At 42.9% G+C, this 24,881-nt stretch overlaps 1 protein-coding gene and 1 long non-coding RNA gene across 5 annotated transcripts in view; one reads left to right on the forward strand and one right to left on the reverse strand.

The window, feature by feature from the left end:
• Positions 1 to 4,691, forward strand: part of LOC137563361 (uncharacterized) — a 65,056-nt gene extending 60,365 nt beyond the window's left edge. Inside the window, exon 2 of the long non-coding RNA XR_011030331.1 lies at positions 4,304 to 4,691. This is a non-coding gene — a long non-coding RNA (uncharacterized lncRNA). The remainder of the gene's footprint in view (positions 1 to 4,303) is intronic.
• The window catches only part of HMG20A (high mobility group 20A), a 50,901-nt gene that overhangs the window by 13,918 nt on the left and 12,102 nt on the right, over positions 1 to 24,881 (reverse strand). For all 4 annotated transcript variants that reach the window (XM_068275725.1, XM_068275724.1, XM_068275723.1 and 1 more), the window contains exons 3-4: positions 9,561 to 9,640; positions 4,481 to 4,625 (exon numbers count right to left, since the gene is read on the reverse strand). In XM_068275725.1, coding sequence (XP_068131826.1) covers positions 4,481 to 4,625; positions 9,561 to 9,640 — 225 coding nt within the window. The remainder of the gene's footprint in view (positions 1 to 4,480; positions 4,626 to 9,560; positions 9,641 to 24,881) is intronic.

The raw sequence follows: 24,881 nt of genomic DNA on the forward strand, positions 1-24,881 counted from the left end.
CGCCGCTTTGAAAGCCCTCTGCCAGTGCCTGCGCAGTTCGCATACCCAGTACTGCGGCTGCGCAGGCTTTCAGCCCTGGGAGCGGCTCATCGGAGCTCCATATACAATGTAATACGTCATGTGGGCGTCACCACATGACCGCCCACATGACTGACTGACCTTCACTAGCCGCACCCCCTCAGTCAGCACAGAATATCAGTGCTGAGCGAGGGAGGACGTTACCTAGCTACAGGATTGTTTACTGCAGATTTGCAGAGTAAGTTATTTTATGCAAATCTGCAGTAAACAAATCCTGTAGCTAGGTAACGTCCTCCCTCGCTCAGCGCTGATATTCTGTGCTGAGGGGGTGCGGCTAGTGAAGGTCAGTCAGTCATGTGGGCGGTCATGTGGTGACGCCCACATGACGTATTACAGTGTATACGGAGCTACGATGTGCCGCTCCCAGGGCTGAAAGCCTGCGCAGCCGCAGTACTGGCTATGCGAACTGCGCAGGCACTGGCAGAGGACTTTTAAAGCAGCGATTCTTAGTGTTGTGAGCTAAGGCGACCCTGGGCCGGGTCGGGGCCGCTAATGATAAGTGGATTATGCTAATGGAGCATCTGTAAACAGCAAGGGGGCCAGTGATTGTCTGCCCTGAGGTTTGATATTCACCTAAGGTAATTAACTTTTTTTTATATGACTCAGCTCGTAAGTCCTTTAAAAGGACCACTATTATGAAAAATTGTAAAATGCAAAATACATACATATAAGATGCCCAGTTGTCCCAGAGTAGACCTGCATTACAAATTATTTTAAGTGTACATATAAGATGTACATTTGCCCGAGTGAAATGATCTATAAACTACCGTACTTTTTTCCTGTCACTGTCACTTACAGTAGGTTGTAGATATCCCACAGGTCTTAACTCTGAAATAGCTAATCTCCTCATGGGAGATTCTCAGTTTCTTATTTTAAAGGATACCCGAAGTGACATGTGACATGATGAGATAGACATGTGTATGTACAGTTCCTAGCACACAAATAACTATGCGGTGTTCCTTTTTTTCTTTCCCTGACTGAAAGAGTTAATTATCAGGTATGTAAGTGGCTGACTCAGTCCTGAGTCAGACAGGAAGTGACTACAGTGTGACCCTTACTGATAAGAAGTTCCAACTATAAAACACTTTCCTAGCAGAAAATGGCTTCTGACAGTAAGAAAGAGATAAAGAAGGGGAATTTCTTATCAGTGAGGGTCACACTGTAGTCACTTCCTGTCTGAGTCAGGACTGAGTCAGCCACTTACATACCTGATGTTTAACTCTTTCAGGCAGAGAAAGAAAAAAGGAACACAGCATAGTTATTTGTGTGCTAGGCACTGTACATACCCAGGTCTATCTCATTATGTCACCTCGGGTATCCTTTAAAGGCACTTACCAAATGTCATTTGCCCAGTCGAGCTGCCAAAATAGCGTACAAGTGAGAAGAGAGGCTGACATCTATTATATAAATCCTTTCCAGGGAGTGCGTTTGTAAAGAATAAAGGAAGTACTAAGAATCCCCCATAAAGGAGATAGACTGGTTCAAAAGCTTCCTACTGTAAGTGACAGCAACTTTGTAAAAAGGTAATTTATAGTGCATTTTACTGTTTGAGAAACTTACTTCTCATATCTACGTGTACACTTGTATCTTACATTACAGTTTTTCAAGATAGTGGTCCTTTAAAGCGGTTTAACACCCAGCATTACAACTTTGCTTTAAAAGATTGCTTACAGCTTACAAACTATTATGCCAGATTTTTTTTTAAGCAGAAATTCACTGAATGGGTTAAACATGACATTTTAGTGTTGGATTTAACTAGGAATCCGCATCCGTTCTTATCTTTAGTTACAAAATGTATCTTTATTTGTTATACAAATAGACCTTTGAAAAGCCTGCCGGGGAAGCCCTCTTTGTTCTCTCAGAGCAGTGTTTGTTTGTTACATTGTAGATAGATACATTTGTAACTAAACAAGCAAGCACGGAGGAGGATTTCTAGCTAAATGCAGCACTAAAATGTCATGTTTAATCCATTCAGTGAATTTCTGCTGAAAAAAAAATCTGGCATAATAGTTTATAAGCTGTAAGCAATCTTTTAAAGCAAAGTTGAAATGCTGGGTGTTAGACCACTTTTTAAGCAATATTGTCAACTACTTTACATGAACCACCAGCAAAGTAACTTCAAACCACATCTACTTACTGAAAGTAAGAGTGCATACACACATCCAATTTTGTTTGGCCAATGATTGGCTAATTTTACCACTTCCATGTCGTATGAGAGCTTACCAACACAATCTGTTCATCGTATTCAAAATCTGTTGGCCCTCTTACTTCATGTAGGCGGTAAAATTGGCTGATTGGCCTATCAAAATTGGATGTATGTACATAAGTAACAAACACAAGTGTCCAATATTCTTAAATGAGGATTGTATTCTACTTTCTGGAACACAGCGATATAACAGGAGAACATTGCTATTTTTCAGGCTGTTTAGTAGGGTACGAGCTAAATGGGCTAGTAAATAAAGGAACATTGATAGGGAAACACATATTCGTTGCTTCTCCCATCTAGTGTATCACCAGTCTACTACAGGAGTGAAAAACGTTTAAACTAATTCAAATACAAAAACTCATTCATTATAAAAAAAAAAAAAAAAAAAAAGCCATAGGTAGGATTGGAGGCTCGATCAGTGTTTTACTGTTGTCCTTTTCCCATTCAAGTGAATTTCCCCTCACTTTCTTCTCCTAAATAACTGGCATCAAAACAAAGAAAATTCCACAGTTTTAAGCAGCGCTGTGGAGTCGGAGTTGGAGTCGGAGCAATTTTGGGCACCCGGAGTTGGAGTCAGAGGTTTCATAAACTGAGGAGTCGGAGTCAGAAGTCGGATGATTTTTGTACAAAATCCACAGCCCTGTTAAGTATTAGACTAAGGAGTCGGAGTCGAGGAGTCAGAGCCATTTTTGGGTACCCGGAGTCGTGGTTTCATAAACTGAGGAGTCGGAAGATTTTTGTACCGACTCCACAGCCCTGGTTTTAAGCCCCATCTACACGATACGATTCTTTGTGCGATTCAATTACGATTCTATTTACGATCCGATTAAATCTGACATGTATGGATTCGATTCAATTCGATTTGCCATTGCAAAACAAAGGCAAATCGAATTGAATTGAATCCCGATCGGACATGTCAGATTCAATCGGATCGTAAATAGAATCGTAATCGAATCGGACAAAGAATCGTATCGTGTAGATGGGGCTTAACAGGTGTTGAGAGAGCAAAGGTTGGAGATAAAATAAATTCAAACCTCAACTAGGAAAAAAAAAAAAAAAAGACGGCACATTCAAGTTGCTATTACAAATGTATTTGATTGAAAAATTGCAATAAAAACACCCAGTCCTGACGAGTCTTTGGGTAAGGCAAAACAGCAGTCAACCTTCTAATCTATGTGAGTGTATTAATTGCCATTTTTGAATCAAATAAATGTGGAATAGCAACTTGAATGCGCCCCCTGCTTTTTACAATTGAGGTGTGGACTGCTGCAGCTTACTAGGAGGTGGCACTTCTTCTGGTTTGCTGAGGGGTTTGGTGCGCCTAGTTTCTCCTATATGCGGCATCTACAGTTTTTTTTTTTGTGCTGGTTGACAAATGCCAAAATGTGAGATGTCTCTTTATATTTGGATAGACTGCCTCTTGGGCAGAAAGTTAAAGAAAATCTGTAATGAAAAAAACTGCCCTGGGGGGTACTCCCCTCGGGTGGGGGAAGCCTCCGGATCCTATTGAGTCTTCCCCCGTCCCCCTCTGTCCCACGGCGGCGGCGATGTAAATATTTACCTCTTGGCTCCAGCGCAGGCGTAGTATCCACTCTTCCCACGGAGATAGGGGAAAATAGCCGATCTCCGTCGGGCCGCTCTACTGCGCAGGTGCAAGTCTCCTGCGCAGGAGAGCGGACCCGACGGAGATCGGCTATTTCCGCCTATCTCCGTCAGAAGAGCCGCAACAGCGCCCCCGCTGGAGTCAGAAAAGGTGAACATTGCACAGCTCGACAAATTGTCGCCTGTGCGTTCCGGGGGCTGCAGCGAGACCGCCGCGGGACACAGGGAGACGGGGGAAGCCTCGATAGGGTCCAGAGGCTTCGACCTACTGAGGTGAGTACCCCCCATTGGAACTTTTTTTCAGTACAGGTTTTCTTTAAGACAAAATAGGACATGTTGAGCAGAAAGAAACGGTCAGATGTTAAAAAAAAACAACTTACCATTACATCCCAGAACTTATCATTATATTTATTTCAGAAGAATCAACACAATGCGTATTCATGCCATCAAAATATGACAACTATGCCATGTTACCAGCCACGAACTGGAGACTGTGGCATGCTAACCCCCTCTTGTAAGTAGTGTCCTAAGCTTGCTTCCTATTAAATTATTCAAACATTTGAAAATGTAATCATGAGCTAATCTCCCTCTCACCTCTTCCTCTTGCCTGAGCTCTCCACCTTCCAGCTGCTGCTGCTGCTCTCCAGCCTGGTGTTGTGGTGGGTGATCCTGTTCTTCTTGTTGAGAGCTAGGAGCATGTGGAGCACCATGCATTTTAGAAGAATCTGTCCCTTGACTCCTAATGGAAAAAAACCCACCACAATTAAACAACCATCATAAAAATAAAGAGAATAACCGATATTTATTCATTTTGTTAGTGTGTGGATTTTTTTCATCTCAAACTAGTAAGGTTAGATCAGGAATCTGTTGCCCTTCCAGAGGAGCTATGAACTCCAGGTAGACATAATCTGTAGTCTCATTTGGGGTCATTTGCATGTCCCTATAGCAAATGCTACTGGATACTGCGCACTGACCCTAATTTACTAAGGGGAGGGATTGCACATCATAATTCCTCTCCTTAGTGCTGTTGACTAGGCACTAGGCAAGTGCCAACAACTTATTGAATTCTTGGAACCCTGGCTGGCTGCTCCATTGAGCTGAATAGGTAAACAGTGTACACTTATGAAATTAATGATTTTTTTAATTTATAGATAAAATACATGTTAAGAATGATGTAGAAAAAGTGCCAGAAGTATATAAGTGTCAAGATATGGATATGCTCAAGAGCAATATAGTGTAACAGTGCCTGTGGTGGACAGTACATATAATGAATGAGCAATGCAATAAAGGTGTTATATACATATGTATCCCAGGACACAATCCAGTGATTAATCGTAGGCAGCAATGAAGCAAGGGCGGAGGGAGGCACAGAAGACATTTTTTTATTATTTTTTTTAATAAACCTGATGTGTGAACTAAAAAAGAAAAAAAAAAATTTCGGCTAAGACAGATCCCATGTGGCAAGTTCCTATTAGAAATCTGGAAAAACATTACTTATAAAAATAAGAGTTCAAAGAAGAAAGTTTCTAACAGAAAAAAATACTATAAGAAAAAAAACTATACAAAAGAGGACTTCAGATGATATCTGTATAGAGAAGGTAAAAGTACAGAAGTGTAAAAAGTACCGTATATACTCGCATACAAGCCGAGTTTTTGACCCCCCAAAAGTGGGTCAAAAGTTGGGGGGGGGGGCTTGTATGCGAGCCATGCCATGTGGTCCGCGTCCCCCCTGTCCCCCCATACCCCGGTGCACCACCTCCCCCCCCCATCCCCCCACCTCCCCCTGCGGCCGCCGCTGCTATTACCTTAGCCGGCGCCGCTTCTTCTATTCCCCTCTCCTGCTCGCTCCATAATTCACAGCAGCGCTCTTCACGGCTGCTGTCTTTGATGAGGCAGAGAGTGGTTCCCATAGCAACGGCGATACACATCGCCGCTACAGGAAGCCGCGCTCTCTGCCTCATCACAGACAACAGCCGTGAAGAGCGCTGCTGTGAATTATGGAGCGAGCAGGAGAGGGGAATAGAAGAAGCGGCGCCGGCTAAGGTAAAAGCGGCGGCCGCAGGGGGGAGGGGTGGGGGGACGCCGGGCGGGCGTGGGTCCACTATACTGGGCACTATACTAGCTATACTGGGGCACTACCTACCTATACTGGGCACTATACTAGCTATACTGGGGCACTTTACTAGCTATACTGGGCACTATACTGGGCACTATAATAGCTATACTGGGCACTATACTAGGGCACTATACTAGCTATACTGGGGCACTATACTAGCTATACTGGGGCACTACCTACCCATACTGGGCACTACCTACCCATACTGGGGCACTATACTAGCTATACTGGGGCACTATACTAGCTATACTGGGGCACTACCTACCTATACTGGGCACTATACTAGCTATACTGGGCACTATACTAGGTATACTGGGGCACTATACTAGCTATACTGGGGCACTATACTAGCTATACTGGGGCACTATACTAGCTATACTGGGCACTATACTAGCTATACTGGGCACTATACTAGCTGTACTGGGGCACTATACTAGCTATACTGGGGCACTACTTACCCATACTGGGCACTATACTAGCTATACTGGGGCACTATACTAGCTATACTGGGGCACTACCTACCTATACTGGGCACTATACTAGCTATACTGGGCACTATACTAGCTATACTGGGGCACTACCTACCTATACTGGGCACTATACTAGCTATACTGGGGTACTTTACTAGCTATACTGGGCACTATACTAGCTGTACTGGGCACTATACTAGCTATACTGGGGCACTACCTACCCATACTGGGCACTATACTAGCTATACTGGGCCACTACCTACCCATACTGGGCACTTTACTAGCTATACTGGGACACACTAGGGGAATAAGGCGGCCAGCATTTCCTACCCTGGCTTATATGGGGGTCAATCATTTTTTCCAGTTTTCTTAGGTAAAAGTGTGTGTGTGTGTGTGTGTGTGTGTGTGTGTGTGTGTGGGGGGGGGGCTCGGCTTATATGCGGGTCGACTTATATGCGAGTATATACGGTAGCATACCGATAAGAAAGGGCTTTTATTAATATGTAGGGGTAAAAATAACCCCTTTACCATTTCGCATAATAGGGGGCAGACATCAAATAGTGCCCCAGATTCCAAAACAATCTCTACACCCAGGGCCTACCACCACCAGTTTGGGGGTTACTTACCCCCACCACTCCTAGCAAGAGTTGGGGATGATTCACTTGCAGAGATGAGAGTATGTGATTTTACCAGCCTGTACAACTGGGATGTTAAACGCAAGTCCTCAAGAGCCATACCCATGCCAGTGTTTAGGAAAGATAAAGAAATTGTTCTACTTGATGACCCACACCTTTCCTGCTTCAGTCCCATCAATTTAATTTGAGATGTGCCAAAAATGTGTAAGGACCTCGGCCCTTGAAGACTGGAGTTCAATGTCCCTCTCATACAAGGAACAAGGACGGGTGGGAGTAGCATTGTTCATTGCTGGAATTCAGTTTCTAACTTCTTAAATCATTATCACTATCCGCACACGGTGCATTTGCCTAGATCTGGTTCACACACACATCTTTACTGTGCATTAGTACACCACACCACCTGTAGAAGAAATGAGTTTGGCACCATCAAAGCAATGTTTGCTCTTTTATTACTTAACTGACACATCCGAGCAATTAAAAAAAAAAAGTACTTACCCGGGGCTTCATCCACCCCTGGAAGCTGATATGTCCCTCAGCTCCGTGTCCCGGGATCCCCTCCGTTGGAGATGCCGACCTCGCCAGGTCGGCATCTTCCGCGCCGATGCATGGTCGCGCTGCAGTGGCCGGGAGCGCTCAGCACAGGCGCAGCATTCTGCTCCAGGTTGCGCAAGCGTAAGCCACATGCAGGCGCAGAAGATACCGACTTGGTGAGGTCGGCATCTCCAACGGAGGGAATCCCGGGACACAGAGCTGAGGTGAGGGACTTATCGGCTGCCAGGGGCTGGATGAAGCCCCGGGTAAGTAGATTTTTTTTTTTTTAAATTGCTCGGACCTGTCTTAAGACATGTATGACACAATGCACGACTGCAATGTTTCAGAGGACGAACCTCCTTTCTCAAGCAGTTTCAAGTGTCTAATGACTGTACAACACTTAAAACCTTTTATACTCAAAGTTACCTGGCCATTCAGCTTAAAAACCGCAAGCCAATCATTCTCTTACATCAACGTGGTCACACCATGTTATGCGGCGAATCTGATGGAGAACGTAGAGACCTACAGGGAGGCAGCGCTACCACTACCTCCCCTCCGCTCGTTGTCTATAAAGGAGAAGGGAAGAATGTAAACATTCCTGCCCAATCCCTTCAACTCCTGATTGGAGTCCAGCTAGAGTGGCCAGATGGTGGCAGCACCACCACCACTGCCCACAGGAAAGGAAGGACAGGCCACACAACGATAGCCTGGCACAGTGGAAACACATAACACTAAATATTCCACGAAAAATGGGTAAGAAATCATAAATTCTGCCAACTTATGAGCATAACTATATTTAACTACTTTGAGCTCCTGTAGTTGAAGTACCAATGCTTAGATGAGCCTTTCTTTCCTGCATGTATCACTCTCCATAGGAATGAATGGAAAATGTAATGGGAGATACATACCACATTACTCAAACAATCAAGTGCAATAAATCAATACAGATAATGCATGGGGTTTAAACATATAGTACAAAACGTGCAATCATCTAACAAATAAAACATTGTATTCTTTGTTTAAAGACTTAACAACTAACTGCACAATTTTGCAAATACTATTGATCATATTATACACTATATTGTGTTGATGATCATGTCAATTGCCCTCCTTTAACCCTGTTTCTCTGTGGTTGTGGCCATTAATAGCTGGAGTCTGATCTAGGAGAATGGTAATGGAGATGTGTAGGTAGCTCTTAGTCTGCACTGATAAGTGTGATAGCTGTCATTTCCACAGTGACCTGGCTCGTCACTCCCTCGGTTCCTTCCATTATAGGCTTCAGATCAAGCTGTACAAGATGTAACTTTTTATTTTTTTTCTTACAGACTACTTAAATGGAAGTGAGACTACAGTACCTGAGGAGAAACATATCACTTCCCTGGCAGTATGATTATTTCCAGATCTTAGGGTCTAAAAGCAATGCAATTTTTTCATACGCTTTTAGACCTTAAATGCAGGAAAAAAAAATCATACCGCAGTGAAATCTGCGGCAGCCCAGCACTTACCTACCTTGGATCGAGTGATGCAATTCTCCCTCTGTCCTCTGGGTGGTGCTGTACCCCTATGGGGAGATTGCCGTCTTGACGGCAAATGATGATCTAACCTTAGGGATCCAGAGCCTTCGAGGACCGAAAGAAGAATGGCTGCCAATGTCTAGATCCCGGGGGAGGTGAGTTGAAATGCCTGCTGCACTGCACTGCACTGCCTCTGCAAACCTCCCAGCGGCTATCACAAGTCATGCTCGGGATTACCACTCCTGGCTTTTTTTCCCCACCCCAAGCCTAACTCAGGGTTACTGCCAAGGAGGTTAAACAAAACTAAATTGTGGTGAGGTAGATATTGTAGCCGGATGTTGGTAGCTCCCCTCTAGCACTGTTGCCAGACTATCAAGCATGTGATATGTGCATAATGTCCACACTCACACAGGGAACGGAGGGTCTACATTCTCTTTACCATCCTCAACATCACCACAAGGCGGAAGAGTCCCTGAAACAACCTCCATCTAGAAGAGAGAGAGAGAAAAACATAATTACATGGCTGAATGACTAAACCGAAGACTTTATATTGATCTGGGCTAGATAATCATGTACTATTTTCTCTACATTTCCCACTGCAGTCAATCATTTCTAATGCTAAATGTTAACAGACACAAACACAATGAAACATACCATATTTGGCCACACTGTGAGAATGATTGCTGAGCATATACCCTACAGTCTTTCCTAGCTTATTGAAAAGATCTTTGGTCAAACGTTTTTTCAGAAATATTTTTTTTTATTTTCAGAATATAGGACATTAAAAGAAACAGTCTTTGAAACTCCAATTGCCCACAAAATGCCTAATTTCGGGGTTTACTTCTGACTTTATTCCCAAAGCTAGATTATGGTGGTGGCCTTATTTATTTCCTTTTAAATAATACCGATTGCCTGACAGTCCTGCTGATAATTTGGCCTGAAACAAGCATGCAGCTCATCCAGTCTAACCTCAGTCAGAGCACCTGGTCTGCATGCTTGTTCAGGGTCTATGGCTAAAAGTATTAGAGGCAGAGGCTCAGCAGGACAGCCGGGCAATTTGCATTGTTTAAAAGGAAATAAATAGGTTAGCCTCCATATACCTCTCACTTCAGGTGCCCTTTAAATTGAATCTCTAATTTGTAATGTAATGCACCTGCATTACTGATTTTGCTCTTGATTTAGAATACAAGCGTATTTCTATATTTATGCTACAAAAAATGAGCTAGTACTAGCCCATACTTTAAAGTAAACCCGTGACTTATTTAAAGGAAGATATTGGATACTTACCTCGGGAGAGGGAAGCCTCTGGATCCAGGGAGGCAAGTACCCCTAGGGGCACTTTTTTCACTACAGGTACACTTTAAGGACGCCACATATTAATAGATTGCACCACGGTGTGTCAAAAAGAAGAATATTCCTCTTTGACCTGAATCTGATCAGCGAGGAGTCTATTCCTGCCACACACTGCACATAGATTTATAATCCTGTTCTATAGAAATAAAACTATACCATAAAGGTACACTCAAAATGATATTGCAAATATGACAATGCTACAATGGATTACAGTTCACCACTGACAGCCTCCAATCTATCCTTGCTGGCAGTTACCCATAATAATGTGGTCCATGGTATCTGGGGATGGGAGGAGTGACATCAGAAACACCATCTTAGTAACTGACAGACAATCAAGTCTGCCAGGGATGGAAGAGGGAGGAAGGATGCAGTTTTAGTTGACCACCTGGGGACCTGTGAAATATTTCAGTAGTAGGTTTACATTTTATGTTTCCAAATGTTTGAAAATTTTAGTTTAATTTTAAATTGAAGTTGCGATTATAAAACCTGAGGGGGAACCTGGAATTCTAATATTGTGGTAGCTATTTGCCCTCCGCAGCTCCAACCCACTTTCCCAGTACAGGAAATGCACAGCACAAGCCCCGAGTTTACATAAACCACGAGTATACCTTTCATAGTTAGATTTATATTTAGTCAATTCATGGAGTAACTCCAGCCTCTCTGGATTGGAATGAAAATTTCACTTCTAGCTTACGGTACTTTTTACGTTGGTTTCAGTGTTGACAACAGTTTACGCGCTTTGGGTCCTATGACAGAAAAGTACTTTACAAATGTTCTGTTGCTGATTTTCAGAATTACTGAGAAAAGTAAGGCAGAGTTCACACTTGATTTTCCCTATGCAAATTAGTATAAAGGTGGCCACTAACAATCCAATTTCTAGCGAAAAATCGTTCGAGCAATCAGAAATTCTGATCGGAAGTGAAATATTGTAATACATCGTTTACTACACCATCAACGAACCAATCTTTGCTTCCTATCTATCACAACCAACAAGAAAATCCAAATTTTGGTTCAACGAAAATTCATTCGGCCAACTTTTTTTCACTTGTTCATAATAGATTGTGTCCACCAACAGATTATTTACAACCAATCCGATCGAAAATTCTGATCGCTCGAACGATTTTTTACTAGAAATTGGACTGTTAGTGGCCAACTTAAGAACCAATGTAAAGTAAATGGTATTGTCTACACTTAAACACTAATTTTGCATAAGGGGAAAAAAAGCCTTACATGCTGCAGCATAATTTTGTACACTATGGACGTTATTGGTCGCTGTGGCAAAATACGCACATTGTAACGTAGACAAATGTGTATAGTGTTAGGCATAGGGTTTGCAACAGGGGCAAGATTAGGAAGTAGCTAGGGGTGAATTAGTGTAGGAGCCAATATTCTACTAGTGGCTTTAGCTGGCGCCTTTTTTCTGACGCTGTAAAACGGCTTTCTTTGTAACTTTGAGGTAAACTGGACATGAAACATGGCAGCAGCAATACAGCATATAATGAAAAATACAAAATCACAGGTAACCTTCATTGAAAGCTGAAAGTTATGACAAGCTCTAGGATAAAAGGATGATAGAACAAAGACAAATAATGGGAGAGAAACAGTGGTCAGAGCTCTTAACAGTTATAACAGGCTTACTAGACAGAAAGAGTCGGGCCAACCACAGTCTGTAAAGGAAACATTTGCACTGCCTGCTTTATATCTCCAGCAGCCCTACTACTCAGATTATGGATTTTTCAACACACATTTTGTTGCCTTTGTACAGCGTTTCTACAAGTACACTTTTCTGTAAATACAGTACAGATGGATCATCCTGCGGGTTCTGCAGCTGTTTCCCTCTGGCTCAGGAAAGCCATACCTTGCAGTGAACAATAAGAGGTGAAAATCCAGCAAGCTGCTTCCTGACTCCTTCACAAAGGTCACGGATAGACACCGTCCACTGCAGCTGCTTGAAAATAAAGTACCCAAATGTGCCATTTCCTCTCATGTTGGCAAACCATAACCTAATCACATACAGAGCAGGAACAGGACAATCCCATTGAAGAATACTTCCAGATTAAAATATTGAGAAATGATCTAAGAATCATGATTAAATTGTACCTGAGATAAATCAATATAAAAGTTTTATACATACCTGGGGCTTCCTCCAGCCCATCCGCACCGATCGATCCCACGGTGTCTCCCTACGCCTCCCAGTAGAAGCCCCGTTAGTTTGGCCAGTCGGCGCATGCACAGAGTGCTCCCAACCACGGGAGCTCAGCGGGGCAAGCGCACACAGCTGGGCATGCGCACTGCACCCCGACTGGCCAAGCTGTCGGGGCTTCTACCGGGAGAAGGAAGAGGCGGAGGAAGACGTCGTGGGAGCGATCGCTGCGGAGGGGGCTGGAGGAAGCCCCAGGTATGTATAAAACTTTTATATTGCTTCTCTGATCCTCCTGCAGCCCAGCGCTTCTCACCAGGACCTTGTTCTTCCTCTGTGTATGAGCTCAGCTGCACTGCACACGGATGGCCCGCGCAGTAGCAGGGAGGAAAAAGCTGCAAGCATCTCCATACTACTGCACAGACAGTCTATGCACTTGCACACACCTATTTGACAAGCCCATGTTGAAAAGGTTCAGAGGGTCTCAACCTTGGAATGGCGAGTTTGAGGAGGATAAAGGAAGCCTTTGAATTAGTAACTATCTTTTTCACTTTTTAAAGTCACAGGTACATTTTTTTTTAACAGTTAAAATTTGTATTGATTTTTTTTTCTAATAGAAACAACAGATAAACAGAGATAGCACACAGTGGGTTAAACATACATCATATGATTGTAAAATCATAGTGATATAACCATGTATAACATCAGGTTCCAATAGTTGCAATAGCATTACAGTATGATAGGTACACTTTAAAGAGGAACTTTAACCCAGGATTAACTTCATCCTAATCAGTAGCCAATGCCCCCTTTTCCACAAGAAATCGTTAGCTTTTCTTTAATAGATCATCAGGTGGGTTTGTGTGGCTGATATTGTGATGAACCCCCTCCCATAGTGTGATGTCATGACCATGGACCTGACAGCTTGCTCTCTGTGAACCTTGTTGCATTATGGGAAATGACAGCTTTTTCCAACTGCCAAGCAAGCAAGCAATTTATCCCTAAGTACATAGAACTCTTGGCAACAAACATTCCGTACAGATCACCTGGCAGAACTAAAGCTGTGCTCACCTGTGATAAATTTCAGGATGTAAATCAGGGAGAGGAAAGATTTTACAATGGGCAAACACTAACTAAATAACCTATAAATGAATATTGTACAAAATAAGCACATTTTATTCATTATGGGGTTTTTTTTCCACTACAGTTCCTTTCTTTGAGTTACAGTTTTACAGTTCCTTTCTTTGAGTTACATTTCAAATAAAATTTCACTAAAATGGATCTAGCTGCTAGACTTGCTCATGTGTTGCAGTACTCGTGGAGAAACGAAATCATTTTGATCAGGTGATATATTGTAAGGCTTTAGTTTGCTGTGATCATTTCCTGTTTTAGCCTACGCAGGAAACAAAAGCTTAATGCTATTCACCATCAAATCTGTAACTGCTGTGCTTTTGGGGGCATTCTAGTGGACAGTTAATGTTATACGTCCGCACATGTGGGTTGTCATTGCAACTACTCAGTGCTTCCAACTCGGCTTCCAGAAGTGAATGATCATTTATAGCCGAAATTATGACACAATGCAAGGAGTAATGTTGCATCCACACCATACAATTTTTGGGCAGATTTACCTGCTAGATCGATTTTTTCCAGCATGTCCGATCTGAGGATTGATCATTTTTTTAGTTATTTTCTGATAGATTTCCATAGAAACGAATAGAAATTGATCAGAAAATCGCTAAAAAAACAAACTGATCCTCAGATCGGACATACTGGCAATAAATCGATCTGGCAGGTAAATCTGCCAAAACATCGTATGGTGTGGATCCAGCATGAGATTTTTTTCTTGTCCCTTTTGATGGATATTACTCTTCAGTAATGCATGTGATAATTACAGCAAAATAATACCACATAATTACCATATATACAAAATTATATTTAGTGCACTGGCAATGAAAATAGCACATTTCTAATAAAGATGCTCTGTGTAAAGGCTCCCATGCACAAGCTTGATTTTCCCTGCAGATTCGATCATTCTAAAAGTAATGTTACAATGTGGCCACCAGATCATAATTTCAACTGATTTCTGGCCAACACTATAGATCGCGGCCAGGTGCGCCTTATCAGTGGCATTCCATTTCAGGATGACTGACAGACCCCTGGCCGAGCCCCCTTCCCCCAGGCTCAGCAGAGTGTTAACTAAAGCATTCAGTCACCTATCCGCCATCACACATCCTCCTGTAACTGCATCACTCTGCACGGCCCGGGGGAACATTGGGGAGCCCGGGAGGCAGCTCCACAGATTTCCAATAGATTTCATGCCAAAATCTATTGGAAATCTGTGTACAGTGTGTGGCAGTAACAGATCCCTCTCTGATTAGATTTTGATCCCAGAGGGATCCATGTGAAGGGCGAATCTGGAGGTCATTGACAAGTGTATGGGCACCATTACATTAATGCACGTGAAAAAGCTTAGCGAATTAGGTCTGCTTTCTCTGTTGCCGAGGCCGAACCCCCCCCCCCCCCCCCCAACATACTTTCCTAAGAAGAGGGAAGACTCTGGAAACCTGCAGAGGCTTCCCACATCCTCCAGACGCTGACCATTGCTGCCTGCAGACTCCTGGAACACATCTGTCAAGAGCTTGTCAGATATGCTTTGTGACTGCGCTCCTCCACGCATGAACGTGGCTGTACTGCGGCTGCACAAGTATGGCCGCGTCTGCGTAATAAGCTGGAGCTGCTTGCCCAAGAATGGCTCTGTGCTAGTGCACAGGCACAGCTGCTCTTGTGCATGAAGAGAAATGGACACAGACTAGAGGATCCTGAGCAGCAGCGGTAGTCTGTAAGAGGAAGTGAGAAGCCGATGAAGGATCAAGAGGCTCCCCTCTTCTTAAAGGACAACTGCAGCGAGAGGTATATGAAGGCTGCCATATTTATTTCCTCTTAAACAATACCAGTTTCCTGGCAGCCCTGCTGATCTATTTGGCTGCATTAGTGTCTGACTAACACCAGAACAGTGGCGTATCTGGGTAAAATTGCGCCTATGGCAAACACTGAAATTTGCGCAACCTCCGCAAGACAGACTATGACTATGGTAGGATTAGATTGTGAGCTCCTCTGAAGACCATTGACATGACTATGTACTCTGTAATGTGCTGCAGAAGATGTCAGTGCTCTATAAATACTTAAATATAATATGGTAGGACATTAGGCTATAACTACGGTAGTATTCGATTGTCAGCTCCTCTGAGGACAGTCAGTGACATGACTACATACTAAAGTGCTGCAGAAGATGTCGAGGGCAGTGGGAGCGATGGAACTAAAGGCAGCTACTAATGGTCCAATTTCCTGAATGAATGGCTGAAAATTGGCCGGGGACACCAATGGGAAATTAAAATCTGCTAGATCCAATCCAATCATGGGAATCGATTTCATAGTATTCCTGATAAATCACTTGAGGCCGATTGATCATTCAGGAAATTGGACCATTAGTGGCCACCTTAAAGAAATATTTAAGAGAATGTAATGTTGCCAGCTACTTTCCTGGGGCGTTTTCCAGCCCCCTGAAGTCATTCTGGTCCCTCACTCTCATTCCGTGCAGCTCCATTCAGCCATTATGCCCCTCCAAAAGCTGTATGCCTGGCGCTGTGCCTCCTCCAACACGCTCCCGTGGCTGGGAGCATTATGCGCTTGCGCAGTAAGTAAAAATTGCTACTGCGCATGCGCAGAACACTCCCAGCCACGGGAGTGCAATTGAAAAGGCACGGGGCAGGGTATGTGTTGTGGCCTGCGAGTGGTGGACTGCCAGATTTCGGAGGGGTTCAGTGGCTGATCCGAGCAGTGCGGAATGACACTGAGGGCACAGGACTTAAAGGGGCTGGAAGAAGTCCCAGGGAAGATAAACTAGGCAGATTTATTTCACTTAAAAGCAGAGAGATGGGAGAGTGAGATGGGGAAATGGAGGCGAGTGAGATATGTGGGAAAGGCAGGGGGTGGACACAAAAGAGAGGGGAAAAACACAGGAGAGCAAAGTAAAGAAGGGTAGGAGATAAAGAGGTAGAGAAACAGGAGGGACAGACTGGGAGTTTAGTCTCCACTAGTCCCGTTTAGCATGGATATGTAGAACACACCACCAACATGCTTCAATGAGCAGGGCAGAGAGAGGAGAGTACATGGTGTGTAAGAGAAAGAGAGAGGACAGAACAGGAAAGGAAAGGAAACTTATCTAAATTGTTGGGAGCTGCCTCTCTCGGTGTGGGGAACTTAACATACTTCGGCTATCAGCATTGTCACCTTCATCCCAGCTTTGCTTGTAGTAGGGAGACACCGATCGTCTCATTTATTCCCACATTCAGAGGTTTGCCCTCTGAATGTGGGAATTATTAGAAAAGCAGTGGCCGGCTTCTTTCAGTTGTGATCCTCTCTGTCTCTGCCAGTGCCTGCCTCAGCACTCAATCGCTGTCTGTGTCACTCCAGCCACTGTAGCTACACAGACTCTTGTTCTCCTCTCCATTCCAGCCCCTATCAGCCCTAGCGGCAGCAGCAGGGCTCCATGCGTCCAATCAGGAGGGGGATGCGAGCGCAGCCGAAGTTACCGGGTGATAACAATGTGAAGCAGCACTGTAAGTATCTCCTACTACTGTACGGTGCTCGCAGCCATGCAAAAGAGCCAGGAGGTGCTTGGGCCTGGCTGGGAGGGAGGGTTTGATGTGCTCACTAACGCACCCCCCCCCCCGGGAGGTGAGTGACTAGGTGTGCCTAGGGCAGGAGTCCTATATGCACCCCTATAGATCTGCCTCTGCACCAGAAACAAGCATGCAGCTAATCTCGTCAGATCTAACAATAATGTCAGAAAACACTAAGGGCTTGATTCACAAAGCGGTGCTAACCTACTTAGCACGTCTAAAGTCTTTAGACGCGCTAACCAGGGTGCTAAGTAGGTTAGCACCGGATTTCTCAATCAGATCGTGCGCTAACTTTGCGCGCGTAAAGTTTTACGCGCGCAAAGTTTTTACGCGCGCTAAGTCCCATAGGCTTTAATGGGCACTTCGCGCGGTGCGCCCTGTGCTCTGTGTAGTACGCGCATAAAGTTTTACGCGCATAAAGTTTTGCGCGCGTAAAGTTTTATGCGCGAAAAGCTTGTTTAGACGTGCTAAGGGGGTTTTCACAGGCGTGCTAACAGTTAGCACCGCTTTGTGAATCAAGCCCTAGATCTGCAAGGTCTATGGCTAAAAGTATTGGAGACATAGGATCAGCAGGACAGCCAGACAACTGGAATTACTTGAAAAGAAATAAATATGGCAGCCTCCATATCCCTCTTCAGTTGTCCTTTAAGTGTCTATTTTTATTTACTTGCCTCGGTTTTTATTTTAGGGAGGGAATAAACAAGGCAGCAAGTGAAGTAAATTCTTGAAGGTGATATGTTGGAAGCAGAAAAAATGGGCAAGTGTAAGGATAAAGGATACATGACAGAAAATGGCCATATTGGGATGGCTATATGTATGGGTCACAATATCCACAAGGGGCTGATCTTGAGGTATCCAGTCTTCCCAATATGCAGCGGTTAGTTTGTATCAAAAGTAGTCCAAGAAAAGTCATCTAGTGAAACTGCAACAGGTTCAAGGTTATTCCAGCTAATTCAACCCTAGTGCTGAAAAGCTTTATGCTGGTCAGAACACAGTGCAATGCAGCTTGCTATGGGGCTGTGCAGCCATAGACCAGCCATACAGGCTATGCTGACCAATCTTACATACAATGACCTCATGAGCATCAGAACAGAAAGGTGGAGCCATGGAAATAGATGCCATGGTCTGAGAAATTATGGTTTCTTTTAGACGATATGGATGCTGCTTTGACAGATATCCTGGTTCATGTCAATACAGGGAGTGCAGAATTATTAGGCAAATGAGTATTTTGACCACATCATCCTCTTTATGCATGTTGTCTTACTCCAAGCTGTATAGGCTTGAAAGCCTACTACCAATTAAGCATATCAGGTGATGTGCATCTCTGGAATGAGAAGGGGTGTGGTCTAATGACATCAACACCCCATATCAGGTGTGCATAATTATTAGGCAACTTCCTTTCCTTTGGCAAAATGGGTCAAAAGAAGGACTTGACAGGCTCAGAAAAGTCAAAAATAGTGAGATATCTTGCAGAGGGATGCAGCACTCTTAAAATTGCAAAGCTTCTGAAGCGTGATCATCGAACAATCAAGCGTTTCATTCAAAATAGTCAACAGGGTTGCAAGAAGCGTGTGGAAAAACCAAGGCGCAAAATAACTGCCTATGAACTGAGAAAAGTCAAGCGTGCAGCTGCCAAGATGCCACTTGCCACCAGTTTGGCCATATTTCAGAGCTGCAACATTACTGGAGTGCCCAAAAGCACAAGGTGTGCAATACTCAGAGACATGGCCAAGGTAAGAAAGGCTGAAAGACGACCACCACTGAACAAGACACACAAGCTGAAACGTCAAGACTGGGCCAAGAAATATCTCAAGACTGATTTTTCTAAGGTTTTATGGACTGATGAAATGAGAGTGAGTCTTGATGGGCCAGATGGATGGGCCGTGGCTGGATTGGTAAAGGGCAGAGAGCTCCAGTCCGACTCAGACGCCAGCAAGGTGGAGGTGGAGTACTGGTTTAGGCTGGTATCATCAAAGATGAGCTTGTGGGGCCTTTTCGGGTTGAGGATGGAGTCAAGCTCAACTCCCAGTCCTACTGCCAGTTTCTGGAAGACACCTTCTTCAAGCAGTGGTACAGGAAGAAGTCTGCATCCTTCAAGAAAAACATGATTTTCATGCAGGACAATGCTCCATCACACGCGTCCAAGTACTCCACAGCGTGGCTGGCAAGAAAGGGTATAAAAGAAGAAAAACTTATGACATGGCCTCCTTGTTCACCAGATCTGAACCCCATTGAGAACCTGTGGTCCATCATAAAATGTGAGATTTACAAGGAGGGAAAACAGTACACTTATTTGAACAGTGTCTGGGAGGCTGTGGTTGCTGCTGCACGCAATGTTGATGGTGTACAGATCAAAACAGACAGAATCCATGGATGGCAGGCTTTTGAGTGTCCTTGCAAAGAAAGGTGGCTATATTGGTCACTGATTTGTTTTTGTTTTGTTTTTGAATGTCAGAAATGTATATTTGTGAATGTTGAGATGTTATATTGGTTTCACTGGTAAAAATAAATAATTGAAATGGGTATATATTTGTTTTTTGTTAAGTTGCCTAATAATTATGCACAGTAATAGTCACCTGCACACACATATATCCCCCTAAAATAGCTAAAACTAAAAACATACTAAAAACTACTTTCAAAAATATTCAGCTTTGATATTAATGAGTTTTTTGGGTTCATTGAGGACATGGTTGTTGTTCAATAATAAAATTATTCCTCAAAAATACCACTTGCCTAATAATTCTGCACTCCCTGTAGTATTCCCGAATGACAGAGGATTATAGGATCTGCTAATAAAGTCTTGGTGCTAGAAACCGTAGGACACCTTCAGAGGTCTTGTGGAGTCCATGCCTGGCTAGGTCAGAGCAGTCTTTGAAGTAGAACTGTGATCCACACAATGTTATTAAGGTGGTTGTAATTTTTTGGCTGAATAATGTAGGCAGCAATAAATGTAATCTATTCTTACCCTTTCCCATTATGCCCACAAATAAAAAAAATTCCCTGTGAAGTAAGGGGAGAACTGAAAATTACATCAATTTAAATATGACTAAGGTACTATGACCACAGATCTCCCCCGCTCCATCCAACACAAAAATATGGTTGGAGTGCCTCTTTAAAGTACAGATAATTAATTTCACTTCTACATCTCTGTGATGAAAGGAATATACAGCGTACATGCAAGTATAATTAGCTATACAAAGGTGGAAATGTACTGCCTGTACAAAAAGAGGAGTTACATATTGATATATGGCTGCATTAGAAAACAACATAATAAGCATAAGATCATCTGGGATTCAGCTGTATAAGCATGGAAGCCCATTTCAACAATTTACATTACAATATCCATCATGAATCAACAAAATATGCTATGCTGTATGAACTAACAAAACACAGCACCACCTACAGGCGGGAAAAGGCCATGCTCACAGAAAAAGACCCTTTGTTGGGTAACAGAAAATTGATTCTTCTAATATATTGTAATAAACAAAACAAACTGTATTTAATTTGATTAATTAAAAGCAGTGTTTGAAGAACACATCAGATAAAACAGCTGGGACTGGGCACACTGAGTGAGAATAAATGATACTAATTAGCAGTGAAGCAGCAGAATGTCATTGTATGAGAATGAGACTTCACAAGGGATGTATATTGATGGGATGACAAGCATGTAAACTGAGATGGACTGCCCTTATTGATAGAGGAGCGGAAACTGGAGTGGGTGAGTAAAATATCACACCATAATTGATCTTAGGCAAAACACCACAATTCATCCAGACTGATGCTAACACAAATTGTATAAATGCAATCAGTTATGAAAATCAATGGAGTAATGGAAAGCTACAGCAGGAAATTCACAGCTGCATGTGCCAGTGCTGATACTCTCTTTTACAACGAACATGTGAGAAGAGGTAACAGGCAATAATGTATGCATGTACATACTTACCTGGTTGGAAGCCCCCTTATTACTCTGCCATCAAATTCCACTTCCACTATAAGTAACCCCCATACCATTTACTCCACCTTTTTTACCTTTTATCTGATAAGCACTACTCAATTGGGGGGGGGGGGGGGGGGGGGGGGGGGATTTCTACCAGAATGGAAAGCAATGTTCTCTCCCAAAAAATTTTTCCAGCTAGGTGGGGCAGGACAAGGAAATACAGGGCTGGCACTTCTATAGGGGCAAACTGGGCAATTGCCCAGGACTCAAAGCTGGCTGATGGACCTCAAGGTTTCCCCCAATTGGTAGGGTTCCCCCAGGGCCCCTGCGTGTGCTCCTCTACCACATGATTGCTAGGTGCTGATGTGTGCACATACATTCAAATACAGAGAAACACGTACTACACACACAGACATACAGACAGGCTTGACCTAGAACAGAAAGGTCATATATTTGCACAAAACCATATCCATCAAATCAAAATTATTGTAGCAATTCCATGCTAAAAACTATTAAAAATTAGGAACATCGTAGTCGGTGGTTATTTTGGTATTTATCACTATAAATATTATAAATAGACAGGGCATAACAGAAGAAACACCTAAAATAAATATAAAGCTGGTATGGTACAAAGGTCATATGTGCAAGAGAAATTCAAACCATCTCAAAAAGGGATAAGATAAGCCTCAGGCATGGCAGCAGCATGTGGAGAAGAGGCAGGGCCAGCCAGGAGAGCAGTGAATAATAATTATGAGATCACACACTCCCAGCTCTCCACTCCTCTGTCATCTGCAGTAGAAAAGGGAGAGTGTGTGAGAAAGATCCTATATTTCACCAGTGAACAGCGCTGCTGCCCCCTAGAGTTTGCTGACTGAATGACCTCATTTAGGTTTGCATGATGGCATTTACAGGCAGCAATCTCTAGGGGGCAGCAGAGGTGTTCTTCTGCTACTGGAGAGCATGAGTGAGTGATTCCGCCTCCTAATTATTATTCACTCCTCTCCAGGCTGGCCCTGCCTCCTCTGCTTGCACTGCTCTGATAAAAGAGCCATAAGGGCTGGACACTCACCAGAATTGGTGAGAACACTGAGAATATATTTGCTGAATTGCTAGTACTTATATGATCAAAGCTAATACAATAATTGTTTGTTATTTGACTATAGTCCTGTTTTAAAGCCTAATTTCAATAATTTGTATCTAAATTTCTACCACATTGCCCCACCTCCACTAACCTAACAATCTAACCCCCTCCCCTAATTATAAACATTTGGATCCCCATACTGTCAATGATTTCATCTTGCAGGGGCTTCCTTCTGCGTCTAAGTCAGATTATGGAGGCTGGCTGCCATGCATCTCAGTCCAGGAGAGAGAGGGAACTACTTACCCACTTCCTTTTCCAATTGGGTACAATTGGAGTCAACAGAGGAAAGGTTTGTAATGTGACCCAGCACACAGTATTTGTTTTTAGATGTGGGGGCTTACAGCTTTTCTTTCCTGAACTCGGGCTTTAACGTTAGGTCTCAGACCACCCTCTGCATAAACTTCAGCAGAGTGTCACAATGCCACCACATTGTACTTCCCAAACACTCTACAAACATACACAGTAAATTCACAAACCACAACAATGCTGACTCACAGGGTTTACAAATGACCACATGTACCTCAGAAATGAGAGAACCTTCATTTTTCTAATGCATAGTAAACTGAACTGTTGACAGCCAGTCTCTGCCAACATACTGAGAATTTGTTATAATCAGGGATGAAGCTGGAGCTTGCTGAATCGACCATACCAGTGGTTGCCTTAACTTATGGAGTGTGATAATACAAATGTAAACGCCTCACTTTAACCACTTGACCACTGAGGGGTTTTACCCCTTGAGCACCAGAGCAATTTTCACCTTTCAGCACTCCTTCCATTCATTTGTCTATAACTTTATTATTATTTATCGCAATGAAATGAACTATATCTTGTTTTTTTCGCCACCAATTAGGCTTTCTTTAGATGGGACATTATGCCAAGAATTATTTGATTCTAAATGTGTTTTAATGGGAAAATAGGAAAAAATTTGGGAAAAAATCATTTTTCAGGTTTCGACCATTATAGTTTTTAAATAATGCATGCTACTGTAATTAAAACCCATGAAATGTATTTGACCATTTGTCCCGGTTGTTACACCATTTAAATTAAGTCCCTATCACAATGTTTGGCGCCAATATTTTATTTGGAAATAAAGGTGCATTTTTTTACAAGCCCATATTTTATAAAGTAACAGTGTTATACCCTCTTGACATAAATATTTAAAGAGTTCAGTCCCTAAGGTAACTATGTATTTTTTTTTTATTGTAATTTTTTTTTTTTTATTATTACAATTAAAATTTGGGGAGTGTGGGAGGTAATGAGTTAATTTATAATGTAAACCTATGTATATGAAAAATGCTTTTGGGTGTAGTTTTACTATTTGGCCACAAGATGGCCACAGTAACTTTTTGTGAATGCGTCCTGCAAGCGTTGGAAGTACGCTTGCAGGAATTTCAGGGAGGCTGAGAAACGTTTTTTGTTTTTTTTTTCACAATGACCACGCTGCTTCTCATAGAAGCAGCCGATCATTGCTGGGGGGCTTAGATCAACGAACGGGAATGGTTATTCCCGTTCATTGATCTCCGGGCGGGCGGCGGCGTGCACGATCGAAAGGGAGCGCGCATAGCGGTGGGAGGTGCGTATATCTCCGTCCCTGGTGGTTAAAGGTTGTGCAAAGGGACGGAGATATACGCACCTGCGGTGGTAAATTGGTTAATCTATGCTTCACAGACATTATTGAAAACAATATTTCAGACTTCTTATCTTTTTGGTTTTACTTTTTATCTGCAGAAATACACACAGCCGTTACACTAGGACTTCCACAGCAAAACACCTTATGGATGTGTCATTTTTCTGATTGTTCCAGATGTGTAGGGAGAGTTGCAATGCTTCCTGCTTTGTGCAGCTTATAACTCAAACATACATATATATATATATATATATATATATATATATATATATATATATATATATATATATATATATATTTAAGCTGCCAGGAAATTTGGGTGCAGGCTAAAGTTGAAAAACGGCTCACCCTGTACCTGCAAAAGTCCCAGCAGCACTAATTACTATTTTCCCTCCCGCCTGCCATCGACTATGTTGCTGGCAGCCAAATTACGCTGTTTTTAAAGTAATTTTAGCATTGTGTTTTGACGGTGCTCAAATTACTGTGAGCGCCACTTTAGCCGTAATTCCTATTATGGCCTATGGCGGCACTGGCTGCACTAAAATCTCCGGTGCTGTTTTTCTTTGCTTTGCACTCAAACAGGGGGAGAGGAATTACTAGGGCGTTCATGAACAATCTACACTTTAGAGGGTATGCCAAAAAGTGCTTATTTCATGGTCTCAAGTAATTTTATACATTCATATCAGGCTGCTTACTGAAATAGAAATAGTTTTAGTAACAAATTACAAAATAACTTATGTAGCATATACCAGGGCTGTGGAGTCTGAGCAATTTTGGGTACCTGGAGTCGTGGTTTCATAAACTGAGGAGTCTGAGTCGGATGATTATTGTACCAAATCCACACCCTGGTAA

This window comes from Hyperolius riggenbachi, chromosome 3 (assembly GCF_040937935.1).
Source record: "Hyperolius riggenbachi isolate aHypRig1 chromosome 3, aHypRig1.pri, whole genome shotgun sequence".
In the NCBI taxonomy this organism is placed as follows: domain Eukaryota; kingdom Metazoa; phylum Chordata; class Amphibia; order Anura; family Hyperoliidae; genus Hyperolius; species Hyperolius riggenbachi.